At 44.5% G+C, this 18,013-nt stretch overlaps 1 protein-coding gene across 1 annotated transcript; it reads right to left on the reverse strand.

Moving 5' to 3' along the window:
- Positions 1 to 523: 523 nt before the first annotated feature.
- Positions 524 to 1,137, reverse strand: LOC147981620 (uncharacterized). The gene has a single exon (XM_087517181.1). It carries the CDS (start codon positions 1,135 to 1,137, stop codon positions 532 to 534), a length of 606 nt encoding a protein of 201 aa, XP_087373307.1. The 3' UTR covers positions 524 to 531.
- Between the last annotated feature and the right edge of the window lie 16,876 nt (positions 1,138 to 18,013).

Below are 18,013 nucleotides of genomic sequence, written 5' to 3' on the forward strand. Positions count from 1 at the left end.
ATATCACAATTCAAATGGCAACAACTTCCTGTCTTGCAAGAGAATAGCTCTGCTTCATGTCTCCAATTGATATCGTCCCCGTGTATATGTGCTGGACGTTTTTCGCAAGTCTTCCAGAATAATAGTAGTTTGGTGAGGCCCTGGGCACAAACATGGAAAATAGAAGCACTGTGGTCTGTCTCATGTGCCTAAAGAAGGCAAGAATATAAATCAACCAGCACCGGTATATTCCTGCATTAAAGAATAAGCCTCTGCTCCCTCTCCTATCTTGCATAATGAAGCCATGTGCAATATTCAGATGTTGCTAAAACTTAGTAAAATAGTTTTTACAATGAGCCAACACACACACACACACACACACACACACACACACACACACACAAAAACACACACAAAAACACACTTCATCTATGAGAAAACCATCTACTTTTGTGTTAAAAAAGATCCTCTACTTTTGTTGGTATAGAAAACATTGGAGATACATGATGACAAATAAAAAAGCAATCCAGTAAATTCCCTTTCAACCAAGAATTAAATTAAGGGACGGGTAAATGCTTGCCGCAACAGCTCCTGGATCTCGCCTATCCTCTGTAATTTGGCCTCGGACGGCTCCTCCGGCCAGAACCCGCAGCAAACGGCTTCGAACTCCTCTTGGGTGAGATGGCTAAACTGGTTGAGGCATCTGTTGTTATTGTGGACCCCGATGGCGTAGCCAATATTGTGCTGGTCGATTTTGCGCAGGTCCTCCTTGAATATGGTGTACCGGTGCTCTTCGTGGGCGATGGAGCTGTAGGTAGTAACGGGTTTGCGTGCCTTCCACTCCGCGAAGATCTTGCGCGTTTCCTCCTCGCTCCTCCCCCTCTCCCAGGAGAAGACGGAGTAGCCTGCGTCATGCCAGTGACGGTCGATGAGGCCGAGCCTGTGCTTGAACATGGTGTACGCGCGCTGCTCCTCCTCGGCGAGGGAGCTGTTGGTCGTGCCGTGCATGGCCTTCCACTCCCTGAAGATCTGCCGGGTCTCCTCCTCGCTCCTCTTCCTCTCCCAGCTTTCCGATGTGGTGCTGGTGGCGGCCGCCGTCGACACCAGCGACACCAGCAAGAGCAGCAACAGCGGTGACGCCGCCATGACCCTCCTCATGACGAGGGGATAAAAAAAAAGGCGAGCGGACTACGTACGTAGATGAGATGTGTGGAAGCTAGGGCGGGGCTCGATGGATCTCTCGTCGAAACGCTCGCTCGATCTAAGTTTATTTCTTTTCTATTTTCCTCCTCGCTTATCCAAAACTGCGGCACTACCGCGCTTATATACACGTATATACGCACGCAGCACCTGACTCAACATGACTCGGTGATGGACTCTATCACCTATCCGTAGTAGTACTCGCAATCCTACTCTGACTAGGAAACATAGACCTACACGTGTACAAGTCCTGATAGCTAGTCAACCTAAACTCAGTTAACTTACACCACCTGTGCAAGCAAACCAGCTCAAGATTATTTCTAACAGTTTGGATAGTCCATTTGGTCTGTATAGGCTGTATATTTAAAGGCTCAGATCGAGAAGGGACGGACGTAGACTGAGAGGTACACAAATATAATATAATTGCCTGCAGATCGATCGGCCATGTCGATCGATCTCTGGCTGCACACCGACCGGAACCACGCAGGATGCATGGATGGGTCTGACCGTCAGCTCAAATCATCTTCTTTTTGTTTTTCGTTGGAAAATTGATCTCGCCCTTAACAAACTGGGCATATATAGCAAGACCCACGACGCTCTACTACCTAAGCCCTAATAATTTCTGTGATAGTGCTAACTACGACTCAACTACTCCCTCTGTTTCAGTTTACAAGCCATGCGCGTACCCGTAGGTTGCCAATTTTATCACCGTAATATAAATTATATAACACAAAAATTATATCGTTTGGAAATAAAACATCTAAAGTTTATAATAATATGTTTTTTGTAATATATGACTTCTATTAGTTTGGTCAAATTGACGATCTAAGAATACGCACACGTCTTGTAAAGAGAGAGAGAGTAATTTTGTGTAACAATATTGTGAACTCTCAATTATTCATTTGACCTCGATGCACATTAAACTCAAATGCATGCTCCTCTAGGAGCAGTTGCGTGCATGTCGGCGGCATGCAACTCTATCAACTTCTTCCGCGGGTGCTCACCATATACTCACGCGCCAAATATAACGACCGGCACCAATAATTATAGTTACTAGTCGTCAACCTGTGTGCATCAACACGGGCTAGTGATCTACACATTTGTAAAATTATTATATAAATCTTGTATCTAGTTAAACCCTTGAATATACTTTCAAAATAGAAACATACATATTCCCATATCAAGGTTTTGTCTCAGAAAAGGATTAGTACAATATAACTGTATGTATGCACACTTTCATCCAGACATTATAATTAATAGTGCAGTACATAAAAAACTTTATTATATTTGTTTAGCCCAAAAGTTTCAACGTTAGGCACATACACATTCCTGCCTAATTAATTTAAGGAGGATTCGATATCAAATAAAAAAAGGACAATAACCAATAGAGGTTACCACTTAATTTTGAATAATACTAGCACAAATGCCCGTGCGTTGCAACGGGAGAAAACATTGATCATGAGAAACTGTGTCGTGGGACAATGGACGCTCATGAGAAAAAAGATGGATCATTTGAGAATTGCGCATGAGCTCATGACATGGGGCCGGTATTACTCCGAGTAAATTTATGTTTCTGAACCAGAAAAATTAGCAATATCAATAATCTTAAGTAATAGTAGCAGAAAACAAACCAACCTAGAATAACAATTGCAGCAACAAGCAATTCCAAACATCATTTTGGTCCATTTAGCAGACGATGAGAGCGTTGTGGGTGGAGAGGGATGAATGTCCTAAGGAATTCGATCGGTGCCTTCCACTTTGCAGCATATTCTTTGAGAGTTTAATAACTGCTACTTCTAAATGGTGCATCATTGTAACCTTTACAAAATTATTACATGTCACTAAGGTGATGGACGAAAGGTTTATACATGTGCACTTTGTGAACCTCCACTCATTTAATCAGATTGGTAAATTCACTTGTAGTCGATGTGCAGAGTTTATCCCAATCACTACAAATAACCACCATCCGTCCCAAAGCAGAGGAATATTCTATATCTGAAGGTACCGGTAGTTAAGTTCTAATTTTTGGTAGAAAGCTAAAACTCAAATTGTTGACCGTACTGGTTTACAGCCAACGAAACCTCGGATACATGTCTAAAGTTCATTAGGGCTGCCAGCCAACACACGAAAGCTCCTTTTTCTGAACATCACACATGTCATGTTCACTTGTTTAGAGGAAATGTAAGTTTTCTCCATCAAGTAAATCAACCTTCACAAAACAATAAAGTTACCAGATGTCCTTACATGATCATTTTGCACAAACATACGCCACCTATACTGGAGAACAAAGTTGTCCGGCAACCCACAAAATGTTCAGATTACTGTATAAAGACTGTCAGTTTTTATTATGATGAAACCTTAAAATTTGTGTACCAAAGGTTCGGATCAAAGGAAATGTAGGATCCTCATTCATACAATGGAATTTTCCAAGAGGTGCCACATCTGGAGTCTGTGTGAACCATACACGATACTCTCTCTGGTAAAACCACCCTAAATATGGGTCATTTGACATATATCAGTTTTACTTTGGGTTTTCTAGATATGACTTACTAATTGCAGGACACCAGCATGCATGTTGTCTTAATTTTCTTTTGCAATATCAGGAAGAAAGCTGCAGATGTTCAGTTTTTTTTCTAATGTGAGTTGTAATTTGGGTAACATAATCTTCAAAATGGCTGTACAAATGACTCTTCCATGATCTACTTTTCTGAGTAAGATACTTACATATAAAGTATGCAATCCTTTGATGTTTAAGTACTTCTCAGGAGCTGAATATACGTCCTATGAAAATTTCTTACCAGATTCTGGAAGAATTTTCATATCAGCAGAGGCCGCTCAGCTGTCATACTCAACGACCCAATGTACAGACTCTACTAAAATTGACAAGTGGTGCCTGCTTAGTGTGATATGAAAAATGGTTACAATTTCCAGAGAAAAATAAAAATCAGAGCCTTTTTGTGTGTGGCAATGGAGATGAGTTGAATGAATCTGCAACTGAATTCAACTGAAAAAATCATGGAAACCTGAACAAAAGAGAGGATCGTATACAGCTACATAATTTTAACCTGAGTGGAGTTGGTCATGCCGCATGCAGACCATGGCGTTGTGCTGCTGTGTGCAAACCATGGAGTTTCGAGTTGCTGCCTCTATGCCCATAGCTCTACGGGTGCCTACAGCAGCGCAGCCATCTCCTCATCGGTGATGGCGCCCAACCGCACGAGCTCCACGTCAAACACCTCAGCCATCCACTCCTCGCGCACCATCGACTATACCAACGACGTACGGCAGGTCGAGCGCGCCGCCGACATCGTCCTGCATGGATGCGTGTGTCGGGGACTTGCAGGTAAGGAGCTCCAGTAGGAGCACTCCCAGGGAGTAGACGGCTGCCTTCAGCGTGGGCTGCCATGTGTCCAGCACCTCCGGGGTGCGGTAGCTGCCCGCGCCTGCGATGGCGAACGTGCGCGCGGATGGGGTGAGTCGGGGAGCGCGTGCATGCTCCCCCGTCTCCGCCGATCTCGTCCGCGCCTGTTGCTGCTGCTGCTGCTGGCGGCGGCAGCGGTTGCTGCTACATAATGGGATTGTCTTCGAGCCCAGTGATGGATCGCGATGAAGACGGGGAGGAAGGCCGGCGAGGTCGGGATGGCGCGGATCCGGCTGCAGGAGGTCGATTCCGGCCTGATCCGGGCGAGGCGGCGTTAGTCGTTGGCCATGGCTGCTCCTGTAGAAGAAGTGAGAAGCAGTCCTTGTGTGAGAGAGAGAAACAGAGGGGAAGGAAACGGAGAAGAGGGAGAGCAGGGAGAGGGGTGCGAGGCGTGGAGGTCCGGCGGCGCGGCAGCCGGTGGCGAGGCTGAGCATGAAGGCGGCGGGGCGGCAAGGGGCTCCCGGATCGGTGGGGGAAAACAACAACGCAGCCGGGATATATACAGATAGATTAGTTCCACTTTGGATATGGTAAATAAATATAGATGTGTTACAGAAAAAAAAACTGAAAGCGTAAATTCATGAAAAGAAAGCGTATTGTGACCGTGAACCCACGGAGTCAATCCGTGCTTTATTATTAGGGATAGATTTCTGTTGTGATAACAAAAATATGTTTGACGACTTGGATTTTGTAGTTGGACAACAACTTTGTGTTAAACTACAATACTAAAATGAAATTGTACTACAAAAATAGATGCAAATATTTACAATCAGTGGCTTTTCTACACAAAATAACCTAATACTGAATAAGAAATTCAAGATCCCTGTTATGTTAGTTATCGCTACCGTGTCCGCAAAATGCCAACGGCGGTCCACCTTCATGGAGGTGGGTATTTTGAAAAAATCGAAAACATATTTTAAAGTTTCAAAAAATTCTGAAAAAAATCATACATGTTAACATGGATGTATTATACATATGCGCAAATTTTTAAGATGAAATACATTATGATGAGAGCTACACAAAAAAGACAAATCACATTTTTCAGACCGATGAACAGCGCGAACACTGTTCACTTTTAGAAATGCAGGTTTTTCTCTTTTTTCTGTAGCTCTCACCATAATGTATTTCATTGTCAGATTTTATACACATGTAGAGTACATCCATATGAATGTGTAGAATTCTTTTTCAGAATTTTTTGAAACTCCAAAATATAATTATTGAATTTTTCAAAATAACCACCTCCACGGAGGTCGCCCGCCAAAAGCCCTCACTCCTACCGTGTCACCCTACTATGGAACTTAAGCTGATATTCAATCGAACCTTATGAAATTTGTTTCACCTTTTAGAACTAATTATGTTTTTCTCAATTCAACAGTTCGTTTTTACATAAGATAAAAATATATTATTTTTTTAACAAATGATTGTTTGTTAGATCTTCTGAAGCAAAAGCATCACTAAGATTTCATTCCTACTCAACTGCATCCTAACAGATGTACGGAGGATGTCCTTGAGTAGACAATAATCTGTTTGGAAAAACATACTATATGGTATTTAAGCTAGCTACTGTTAGTCCCAACCATTTTCGCAAAAATAAATTAGCTTAAAACTGTTGAGATATATAGTTCCTTTACAAATACAAATAAAACAAACAGTTGGCTATTGGGGTTTTCTATTTTATTTCTCACACAGCAATATATTAGGTTTGCACTGCATCTAGTTGTATTTTTATGATCCATTACAGACTACTAATTATGGAAAACAATATATCGCTTGTAAAGAAAATAAATAAATAATGGGAAATAGATGCATGTAGCATAACATACATGATCTTGCAAACACACCACTGGATATGTTTAGTATGACCATTGTTACTCAACTATTTCCTGTAGTCTACAGAGGACATTTTTCGTTGCCAAAGTCAGAATAATTTGAACGTATACTAATTTGACCCAAAATAAATTAGTACTACAATTTGACATACAAAGCAATGAAAGGAGACATATGTTGAGACCCATTCAGTGAAGGCTTCAGCTTGGGCGAGACCGTAAATAAACGTGTAAGATGCAGCCACGTGAAGCATTGGCATAACTGTCACCACACGAATAGCTCAATTGATGAATCCACCAGTGTTGTGTGTGTGACGTCTTGATCCAGAATACTCCCATGGCTAGACAACCTAGCATGCTGCAGCGATCTTGAATATTGACATAAACGCCAACTACATGGCCGATTTGATCATCATCAAGGCCATTAGCAAATGATGGATGCTGGACTCCACGGACTTCTCCTGGAGCTCTTCAATGCCATTTAGAACAGGCGTGGTGGATGGATGCAGCTTGCGGTTTGCAGCAAGATTAAAAACGCTGTAAAAAGGAGCCAGTGTGTTAGATTGTATATACATAGTCTCTGTATACACTTTGTATTGTACCCTTTGATATCTCTATATAATAAGATAGCCACAAGCCGTTTAGGATGTCGAGTAGTTTCCTAAAATATACATGTTACATGATATCAGTTTAGGGTTACGATGTCTTCCGCTGCACCCGCCGCCGCCGTCGCTCCGGCCCCTGCCGCGGCCGCCTTCGCCATGCCGCCTGCTGCGCCGGCCTCTGCCGTCGCTCCGTCGTTGCTGTTCCATGCTTCCCGGCCCCTAGCTGCGGCCTGGTGGCATAACCAGCCTCCCGGTGGAGTCCCTTCGGCTACTCAGAGCGGATCGGGTGGTCACGACGATGTCCCTCCGTCGGTCCCTTCCGGCGGCCCGTCTTCCTCGACCACCGTCATTGCGCCGCCCCTGCATCGACCTATGTCGCCCCACACCCCTACGGTGCCTCGGCATCGGCCTATGGCCCTCCGTGGTATGGCGCCCCTACACCAGCCTATGGTGCTCTGGCACCGCCGCCGTCCGCCTGGCCGGCGCCTCCCTACGGCGCACTGCCCTCATAGTCCTACGCGGAACCGTCACGCCCTCAACCTTACACAGTGCCGACGCCTTCACTGCCCTATGGGGTTGTGCCTCCTCCGTCACCAGGGGACCTGGCGTCCCCGTACGCTAGTGCTGTGCCCGGCTATGGCGCACCTTTGGCGATTGCCCCGCACCAGGAGATGGATTCATCAATGGGTCTCTACGCGCCACCGACCCAGGATCGTGCTGCGGCGTCGTCGCCATTTTATTTCTCGCACCTCCTTCCGGTGAAGCTCACGCCAGACAATTACCTATCGTGGTGGGCTCAGGTGCTCCTTCTTCTCCGCAGCCGCTACTTGGAGGGGTACGTCGATGGCTCCATCCCGTGCCCGCCGCTGTATCACCCAACTTATCACATATGGATGGCCCAGATCAAGCAATCCTCTCCGCGGCGATGTCTAGGGATGCTTGGTCGGCGCTTCACAGCAGCTTTGCCTCTCAATCTCAGGCGCGTGCTCACTCTATACGCACCGAGTTGGGGGAGACCAAGCTTGATGGCCTCAACATCACGGACTACTTCAACAAGATGACTGGTCTCGCCGACACGTTGGCCTCAATCGGTGAGCCGCTTGGTGATGAAGACTTCACCAACCATGTACTCAACGGCCTTGATGATGACTATGATAATCTCATCGAGAATGTCCATGGTCGCGAGGCTCCACTTCCGCCATGTGAGCTCTACGCGCGCCTCCTTGGGCGTGAACAGCGCATCAAGGTGCATTGTGCCTCCCCGAGTTTTGTCTCTGCCAACGCCGCGACCCGCGGCAAACCCTAGAAGTCGTCGCCGCTTGGTGGTAAAACAGCGGCCCGTCTTAGCCAGCTTCGCGGGGCGCGACGCCCTCCATCACCGGTGGCAGTCGGCCGGTTGCCTATTGTCCCTGCTGCGGCGCTCAGCAGGCCTGCCAGCTGTGTAGTATTGAGCGGCACGTTGCCTCCCGCTGTCGTCGCCGCTTAAAGCAAGATTTTCGGTGCCTAGGCAACAATGGAAAAGGGAATGATAAACAGGTTGCCACCGCAGTGAAGAGTCATGAGCACGGTCACACTCCGTCCTACTCCATTGATCCTACGTGGTATATGGACACGGGAGCTACAAACCACCTCACTTGCGAGATTGGCAAGCTCTCTACTCAGGAACCATATCATGGTCATGATCAGGTGCACACCGCCAATGGAGCAGGTATGCGCATCTCTCATGTTGGTCAGGCCTCCCTTCTTGCACACAATTTTCAAAAACTGCATATTTCCAATGTTCTTCGAGTTCCCTCTGCTATGCGTAGTTTGTTGTCTATTCCTCAACTTACTCATGATAATAATGTCCTTGCTAAGTTTCATCCTTTTTGTTTCTTTATCAAGGATCGGGACACGAGGGCCGTTTTGCTTAGCGGTCGTCTTCGTCATGGCATGTATGCACTTGACGCGCCGACCACACCTGCCAAGCAGTTTTCTCCTCAGGCGTTCGGTGGTGTTCGTGTGTCACCTATGCACTGGCACGCGTGCCTTGGTCACCCTGTTGCTCCTATAGTTCGTCATGCGTTGCATCGTCATGAACTGCCAGTTGTGTCCAATAAAACTGTTGAAACTATCGGTGATGCCTGTGAGTAGGGCAAGAGTCATCAACTTTCGTTTTCAGAGTCTAGTCGTGTCGTGAAACATCCTCTTGAGCTTGTGTTTTCTGATGTACCGGTTCATTGCCCAAACGTGTGTTAGTGGTCACAATTATTATGTCAGCTTTATTGATGCTTATAGTCGGTTTACTTGGATGTATCTTTTTAAGCGCAAGTCTGATGTGTTCGATGTTTTCATTCAATTTCAAGCACACATTGAGCGTCTCCTTAAGCAAAAAATTATCGTGTTCAATCCGACTCAGGGGTGAATATCACAACCTCAATTTTTTTTAACAAACTTGGGATTTCGCACCATGTGTCTTGTCCTCATACACATCAACGGAATGGAACCGCTGAACGTAAGCATCGTCATTTTGTAGAAACTGGCCTTACCTTGGTAGCTCATGCCTCCGTTCCGTTTCGCTTCTGGAGTGATGCTTTTTCCACAGCCTGTTTTTTGATAAATAGGCTTTCCTCATGACTTCTGAAAATGCAAACTCCACTTGAACTCTTGCTCAATCAAATTCTAGATTACACATTCCTCAAAGTGTTCAGGTGTGCATGTTGGCCTCACCTACGCCCGTATAACAAGCGTAAGCTAGAGTTCCGGTCTAAGAAGTGTGTTTTTCTTGGGTATAGTTCCCTTCACAAAGGGTACAAGTGCCTACATGTTCCTAGAAATCGCGTCTACATATCTCGTGATGTTGTCTTTGATGAAAATGTGTTCCCCTTTCACGCACTTGCGACCAACTCTACCACTCCTACGCCACATGTTCACTCATCCATACCTTCGCCTGATCAATTTGTGGCTGTTGCATATGCTCCTGCGTTGCGTCCTAATCATGCTGCGGGTATTGGACACGGTGCTCGCCTTGAGCTTCTCGATGAACAAGCGACGGATGAAGCTCGTGATCGGGACGCCGACCCCATGCATGGGCCGTGCATGACCGGTGGCGCCCGTCAACCCATTGCTACTCCGCCCGTGGAGGCTGCACCCGTAGCTGCCCCACGGCGCCGGCCTCGCCCGACTCGACGATGGCCTCGCTTGACCTGGTGGTTTCGCCTGGGTCGGCTGCCGCCTCGCCCTGCCTAGTGGTCTGATAACCCACAAGTATAGGGGATCGCAACATCTTTCGAGGGTAAAGTATTCAACCCAAATTTATTGATTCGACACAAGGGGAGCCAAAGAATATTCTCAAGTATTAGCAGTTGAGTTGTCAATTCAACCACACCTGGAAACTTAGTATCTCCAGCAAAGTGTTTAGTAGCAAAGTAATATGATAGTGGTGGTAGCGGCAACAAAAGTAAAGATAGCAAAAGTAATGTTTTTGGTATTTTGTAGTGATTGTAACAGTAGCAGCGGGAAAGTAAATAAGCGTAAACTAGTATATGGAAAACTCGTAGGCACCGGATCAGTGATGGATAATTATGCCGGATGCGGTTCATCATGTAACAGTCATAACATAGGGTGACACAGAACTAGCTCCAATTCATCAATGTAATGTAGGCATGTATTCCGTATATAGTCATACGTGCTTATGGAAAAGAACTTGCATGACATCTTTTGTCCTACCCTCCCATGGCAGCGGGGTCCTATTGAAAACTAAGGGATATTAAGGCCTCCTTTTAATAGAGAACCAGAACAAAGCATTAGCACATAGTGAATACATGAACTCCTCAAACTATGGTCATCACCGGGAGTGGTCCCCATTATTGTCACTTCGGGGTTGCCGGATCATAACACATAGTAGGTGACTATAGACTTGCAAGATATGATCTAGAACTCACATATATTCATGAAAACATAATAGGTTCAGATCTGAAATCATGGCACTCGGGCCCTAGTGACAAGCATTCACTACTAGGGAAAACCCTAGCAGTAGCGCTGGTTTTGTGCTCACTAGTAGCATGGGTAGGCGCGCTACTAATAAGGCGCTACAGCTATTGCTTAGCAGTAATGCGTGCCGCACGCGCTACTGCTAGGACAAATAGCTGCAGCGCTTGTTCACTCCCACGCTGCTGCTAAGTAACTACTGCCAGCATGTTTTCTTTCCATCGCTACTAGTATTGTTTTTTTATTTTTTATTTTTAGTGTATTTATGCGCCATTATACAAATATTGGTACAATACCAGTTATGAGGTTTACATCATTATGTCCATAATAGTGTGTCAAATGAAGGTGGATTAGGTTCAAGTGGAGGCAATATGTGGTGCATGTCAAAAGTATACTACTAATCCAAACTTGATCTAGTTTGGACTAGTAGTACTTTCGATGTGCACCACATGTTGCCTCCACTTGAATCTAATCTGCCAGCACAAGCTATTTAATCATCATCATAATCATTAGCACCAACAATATTTATTTAATCACCACTAACACTAGCTAATAATAATCATCAGTCATTACCACCAACACTAGCTATTTTATCATCATAGTAATAGTGTAGCACATCATCATCCTCAAACTCAATTCTAGCTAATCACTCCTGCTGCTCTCTCTTAGGTAAAACAACATAAAACATGTGTAGCTCTCCTCCTTGATCAAGTTGGAGCATGCGGATGAACCTGTCTCCTAATTTTGGGTAGCACATCTGTTTGCTGCCTCCTAGTACTTGTCTGCGCTCCCCCATCACATATCTGGTCCAGTCTTGCACTATTAAGCATTCATCGCTGATCTTGAATGCACTAAAGTAACATGTAGGATATCTTGGCCGTAAGCTAATAATACTCATGGTACCTTTAGTCTCGATCCCATAAGGCACAACATTCATCGGGAGTCCCTGTTGAAGAACATCGTATGGTCACATACTTAGCAATGAAGTTTAGCTTCACAAATAATGTATGAAAAAGATGCACTGAGGACAAATAGTAAAAATCTTACCATCCTTCCTAAATAGATGTGACCGTAGTTCATGACGAACACTATTGGTCGCACGTTTTCAGTACTAAGATTTCTAAGTCCAGGAAAAAAAATTGTCTTGACGGTATCAAGATCCTCAAGCCATGAAACATAATGACTTAGCTCCTCGCAGTTTAGTTCAGCCCCGGGACAGTAGTAGGTCCTGTCTACCAAGCGGTGGACATGTTTGCTTGCACCTAAATAAGCTGACAATACAAATTAGTTGTCAACTATTTTTGAATAAACAATATCAAAGACATAAATATGGTTGAGAAACTTATGTTTTGGTGTAACTGGAGGTGTCTGCACATCGACCCAGATGTCGGTATTACCTTCAATATCATCTTCCGGACGAATATCAAAGGTGATAACCATATCATGCTGAAATGCATAATTCTTGCATAGTGCTCGCCATGTTTTGCATCCAAAATAGGTGTAGTCGTCTGAATTGTATAATTTTGTGTGGAAAATATAACCATGTTCGGTCTTCAAATGAACTTTCTTTACCTCCATAGTATGACTGAAACCTATCTTATCCAATACAAAAACTCTTGCATGGCAGGGGATACGCTAGTAGAATAGTAAAAAAATATAAGTTGAAGCAGATGTCATGCTTAATTACGAAAAAAGACTTGTCATTGTGACTTACTGTATCCACTTCGAAGTTCTCGTCCAGCTTGATGCTGAAGCGCCTATCATCATCTAGGAAGATTCCGTCGCACAGGCCGCGCTCGTCTTCACAGTATTTGCAAATACCGAAATCCTTTTTGTCGTCAGACATTTCCTATGTTCATAGTTAAAACATTAATTGAAGATCGATAGAAGACAACTACCAGGATACTCAACACACAAATCCAGGGCACTTGATATTTCCTACATATTCTGGCAAAAGTCATGCCAAAATTCACAGAAAAATCCGGCATGACCTTTTCTAAAATAGGATATATCGAGCGCCTGAAATTTGCCGGAACGGAAATGAATCAACACTCCGGCAAAACATAGGCCACTCGGAGGTGTAACCTGCAAACATGACCGGCCACTTGGATATTGAGCAACACAAGATATACATTTCAAAATATCTTATAAGACTCAGATTAGCATGCATTCAATAAGCAAAAGTAAATCATCTCATGCGTCCGTACATCGTCGAATATTATCACTAATACATCCCGAATAGTGTGATACATATAACATCACTAGTACAACTGAAACCCTAGCACACGACGGGTATCGGCGCGGGCGGTGGACACCCACAGAGAAGGAACCATCACGGGATCATAGCTCCAGTGAGATCCCTGGAGAACCTGCCAGGTATTGGAGAACCTGTGCTCCAACGCAAACAAGTAGCGACGGACATGCGCGTCCTCCTCACTGACACGGTGACGCACCACCTCCGTGGAGTCCTTGAGCCTCTGGACCATCACTAGCCCACGCGACCGCCACCAAAGAAGGTTCGGGTCAACGACAGGCTGGCTCCTCACCAACCTGCGCCTCCCAGTACCACCCCAGCGGAGCCCAGTCCCGGACTTGGCCCATCTGGTCAAGCAGGTGTCTTCCTCCGCCGACTCGACGACGAGGATGCGGGATAGGCATCGTCCACGTCGATGCGGGAAAATTGCTTTAACTAAAAGAATAGCAACAAGTTCTTACTAACTAGTTCTATTAATTCAACTAGTTCTTACTAAAAATATACTTACTATAAATAAAAATATTCTAGTACCTAATTAGTACCTAGTTCTTACTAACTAATTAGTACCTAAGAACTACTGCCCTAATTACCATCTAATTTGATGAACCTATAGGGGTGGAAAGTGGTAGCGGATATTCCAATTATCCAACTATAAAGTGAAATAAGTGGTCAAATTTTACTCGTTTTATGATTCATCTTAGAAATTTGATTCGTTTCCACCCTTACATGAACCCTAACTCATTTGAGCCGCATCCGCATCTGATTCGTTTCCACCCTAACTAATTTGATGGAGGTAGAAACCCTAGGCAGAGGTAGGGGAGAGGGAGGAGCAGGCATGCTCACCTCAGGTGCCTGCGACGAGGGAGGGGCAGGCGGCGTCGAGGTCGTGGTCGGGGCTCCGGGGCGGCGTTGAGGTCGGGGGGGCGGGGGCGGCGTCCGGGGCGGCGTTGAGGTCGGGGTCGCGGGTGGCGTCCCGGGCGGCGTTGAGGTCGGGGTGGCGTGGGGAGAGCGCGCGGCGGCCGAGGGGCGACGGCGGCGGCGAGAGTGTAGTTGATTTGGGGGATGAAGTGGCCGTGGGGAAGGACGAACCGCGTGGTTAAGTCAGAAGTACTAGTAGCACATTCCAGAAAGGGCGCTACTGCTACGTTAGCTACAACGTGTTCTGGAATACACGCTGCAGCTATAACGATTTTCTGCAGAACCCACTACTGCTATTCCTTTCTCCTTTTCCCTTTTTCCTTTTATTTTTCTTTACATTTTATTTTTTCCCTTTCTCCTTTTTCTATTTCTTTCATTTTCATTTACTTCTACTTGTTTTTCACTTTATTTTATTTCCGTTAGCAGCAACGCTTTACACGTAAGCGCGCTGCAGCTAAGGAGATTAGCAGTAGCGCTAAGCCATTATACACGCTACTGCTAGGTTGGGCTAGCCATGTGCGCCCAGTTCAAACGTAGCAGCAACGCTTTTCGCTAGTACGCGCTACTGCTAAAGTCATAGTAGTAGCGCGGTTTATTTACGCGCGCTGCTACTAAGTAGCAGCAGCGCTTGATTTTGTACAGCGCTACAGGTAAATTTCTGTGTATAGGCTTTTCCCTAGTAGTGATTAAGCATAGCAAAGTCATAGCAACATTAATCTCAGAACACAGTGGATACTAGGGATCAAACACTAACAAAACTAACTCGATTACATAATAAATCTCATCCAACCCATCACCGTCCAGCAAGCCTACGATGGAATTACCCACGCACGGCGGTGAGCATCATGAAATTTGTGATGGAGGATGGTTGACGATGACGACGACGACGAATCCCCCTCCGGAGCACCGAACGGACTCCAGATCAGCCCTCCCGAGAGGTTTTAGGGCTTGGCAGCGGCTCCGTATCGTAAAACGCGATGATTTCTTCTCTCTTATTTTTTTCTCTCCGAAAGCAAATATATAGAGTTGGAGTTGGCGTCGGAGGGTCTCCAGGGGGCCCACGAGGTAGGGGGCGCGCCCTGGGGGGGCGCCCCCCACCCTCGTGAGAAGGGTGTGGGCCCTCTGGTCTTCATATTTGGCAAGGATTTTTTATTATTTTTTCTAAGACCTCCCGTAGAGTTTCAGATCATTCCGAGAATATTTGTTTTCTGCACATGAAACAACATCATGGTAATTCTGCTGAAAACAGCGTCAGTCCAGGTTAGTTCCATTCAAATCATACAAGTTAGAGTCCAAAACAAGGGAAAAAGTGTTTGGAAAAGTAGATACGACGGAGACGTATCAACCCCCCCACCCCCAAGCTTAAACCCTTGCTTGTCCTCAAGTAATTCAGTTGACAAACTGAAAGAAAGAAAGAAAAAGTTTTACAAACTCTGTTTGCTCTTGTTGTTGTAACTATGTCAAGCCAGCATTCAAGTTTTCAGCATAGATCATAACTAACCACATTTGCAATAATTCTCAGGTCTCATCATTACTCATATCAATAGCATAATCAACTAGCAAGTCATAATAATAAATCTCGGATGACAACACTTTCTCAAAACAATCATAATATGATATAACAAGATGGTATCTCGCTAGCCCTTTCTGAGACCGCAAAACATAAATGAAGAGCACCTTTAAAGATCAAGGACTGACTAGACATCGTAATTCATGGTAAAAGGGATCCAATCATAGTCACACCCAATATAAATTAATAGTGATGAATGCAAATGATGGCTGTGCTCTCCACCTAGTGCTTTTTAATAAGAGGGTGATGACTCAACATAAAAGTAAATGGATAGGACCTTCGCAGAGGGAAGCAGGGATTTGTAGAGGTGCCAGAGCTCGGTTTTGAAATGGAGAAAAATTGTATTTTGAGCGGTATACTTTCATTGTCAACGTAACAACTAAGAGATGGCGATATCTTCCATGCTAAACACATTATAGGCGGTTCCCAAACAGAATGGTAAAGTTTATACTCCCCCTTCCACCAACAAGCATCAATCCATAGCTTCCTCGAAACAACGAGTGCCTCCAACATACATCAGGTCCCAGGGGGAGTTTAGTTTGCAATTAATTTTGATTCAGTTTGCATAAAGCATGGGACTGGGCATCCCGGTGACCAGCCATTTTCTTGTGAGTGAGGAGCGGAGTCCACTCCTCTTGAGAATAACCCGCCTAATACGGAAGATAAGGACAACCTTTGTTGATACATGAGCTATTTGAGCATACAAAACAGAATGTTTATTTGAAGGTTTAGAATTTGGCACATACAAATTTACTTGGAACGGTAGGTAGATACCGCATATAGGAAGGTATAGTGGACTCATCTGGAATAACTTTGGGGTTTAAGGGATTGGATGCACAAGCAGTATTCCCGCTTAGTACAAGTGAAGGCTAGCAAAAGACTGGGAAGCGACCAACTAGAGAGCGACAACAACCATGTATATGCATTAAAATTAATAAACATTGGATGCAAGCATGAGTAGGATATAATCCACCATGAACATATATATCGTGATGGCTATGTTGATTTTGTTTCAACTACATGCGTGAACATGTGACAAGTCAAGTCACTTAAATCATTCAAAATAGGATACGACCCCATCATACCACATCATAACCATCTTAATAGCATGTTGGCATACAAGGTAAATCATTATAACTCATAGCTAATCAAGCATGGCACAAGCAACTATGATCTATAATTGTCATTGCAAACATGTTTATTCATAATAAGCTGAATCAAGAATGACGGGCTCATCATATTTACAAAAACAAAAGAGGTCGAGTTCATACCAGCTTTTCTCATCTCAGTCAGTCCATCATGTATCATCATAATTGCCTTTCACTTGCACGACCGAACAGTGTGAATAATAATAAGAGTGCACGTGCATTGGACTAAGCTAGAATCTGTGAGCATTCAATAAACAAGAGAAGACAAGGCAATATGGGCTCTTTGGTTAATTCAACAATAATGCATATAAAAGCCACTTCAACAATTTAATTATGGTCTTCTCCTACTGACCCCCAAAGAAAGAAAAGAAATAAAACTATTTACACGGGAAAGCTCCCAACAAGCAAAAGAAGAACGAGAAATATTTTTGGGTTTTCTTTTTAGTTATTGCTACTACAGCAGAAAAATAAACTACTACTAACTTTTTTGGTTTTTATTAAGGTTTAACAAACACACAAGAAGAAAGCAGGAAAAGGAAAATAAACTAGCATGGATATTACAGTGAAAAAGTATGAGCACCGACATCTAGTAATGAGTGTGTGTGAACATAGATGTAATGTCAGTGAGAAATACATACTCCCCCAAGCTTAGGCTTTTGGCCTAAGTTGGTTTATGGCCACGGCTGGCCTGGCAGATATCCATAATAATAGTTGTTGGGGTCGTACTGTGATGAAGAGGAATAGTTGGGATCATACTGATGTGCAGCGGCTATCGCCTGCTGAGCTGCAGCATGGAGTCGGGCTGCCTCTGCCCTCCTCTCGTACTCTTCTACCTCCTCTCTGGTAATAACATATCTTCCTTTTGTCTGTGAATCAAAGAAGGCAGAAGCAGGGAGAGTAATACGGAAAACACGTCGTTTATCAAAAATTAAGCGATATAAGAGAGGTGATTCAGGCCTCTCGACAAACTGGTGCGAAGCCATAGATTTATAATCTAAATATGCAGGAGGCAAGTCCATATCACCCTCACGAATGTCTATTTCAAGAAAATGAGCTAAGCGGGTTGCATAAATTCCTCCAAAGAAATCTCCATTATGTCTATTATGATGCAACCTATGAGCTA

This window comes from Triticum urartu, chromosome 3A (genome assembly GCF_056163025.1).
Source record: "Triticum urartu cultivar PI428250 chromosome 3A, HENAU_Tu73, whole genome shotgun sequence".
NCBI classification, from domain to species: Eukaryota; Viridiplantae; Streptophyta; class Magnoliopsida; order Poales; family Poaceae; genus Triticum; species Triticum urartu.

Bases quoted from the DNA above. Each gene is read 5' to 3' on its own strand.
- LOC147981620 (XM_087517181.1), bottom strand. From the start codon at position 1,137: ATGAGGAGGGTCATGGCGGCGTCACCGCTGTTGCTGCTCTTGCTGGTG.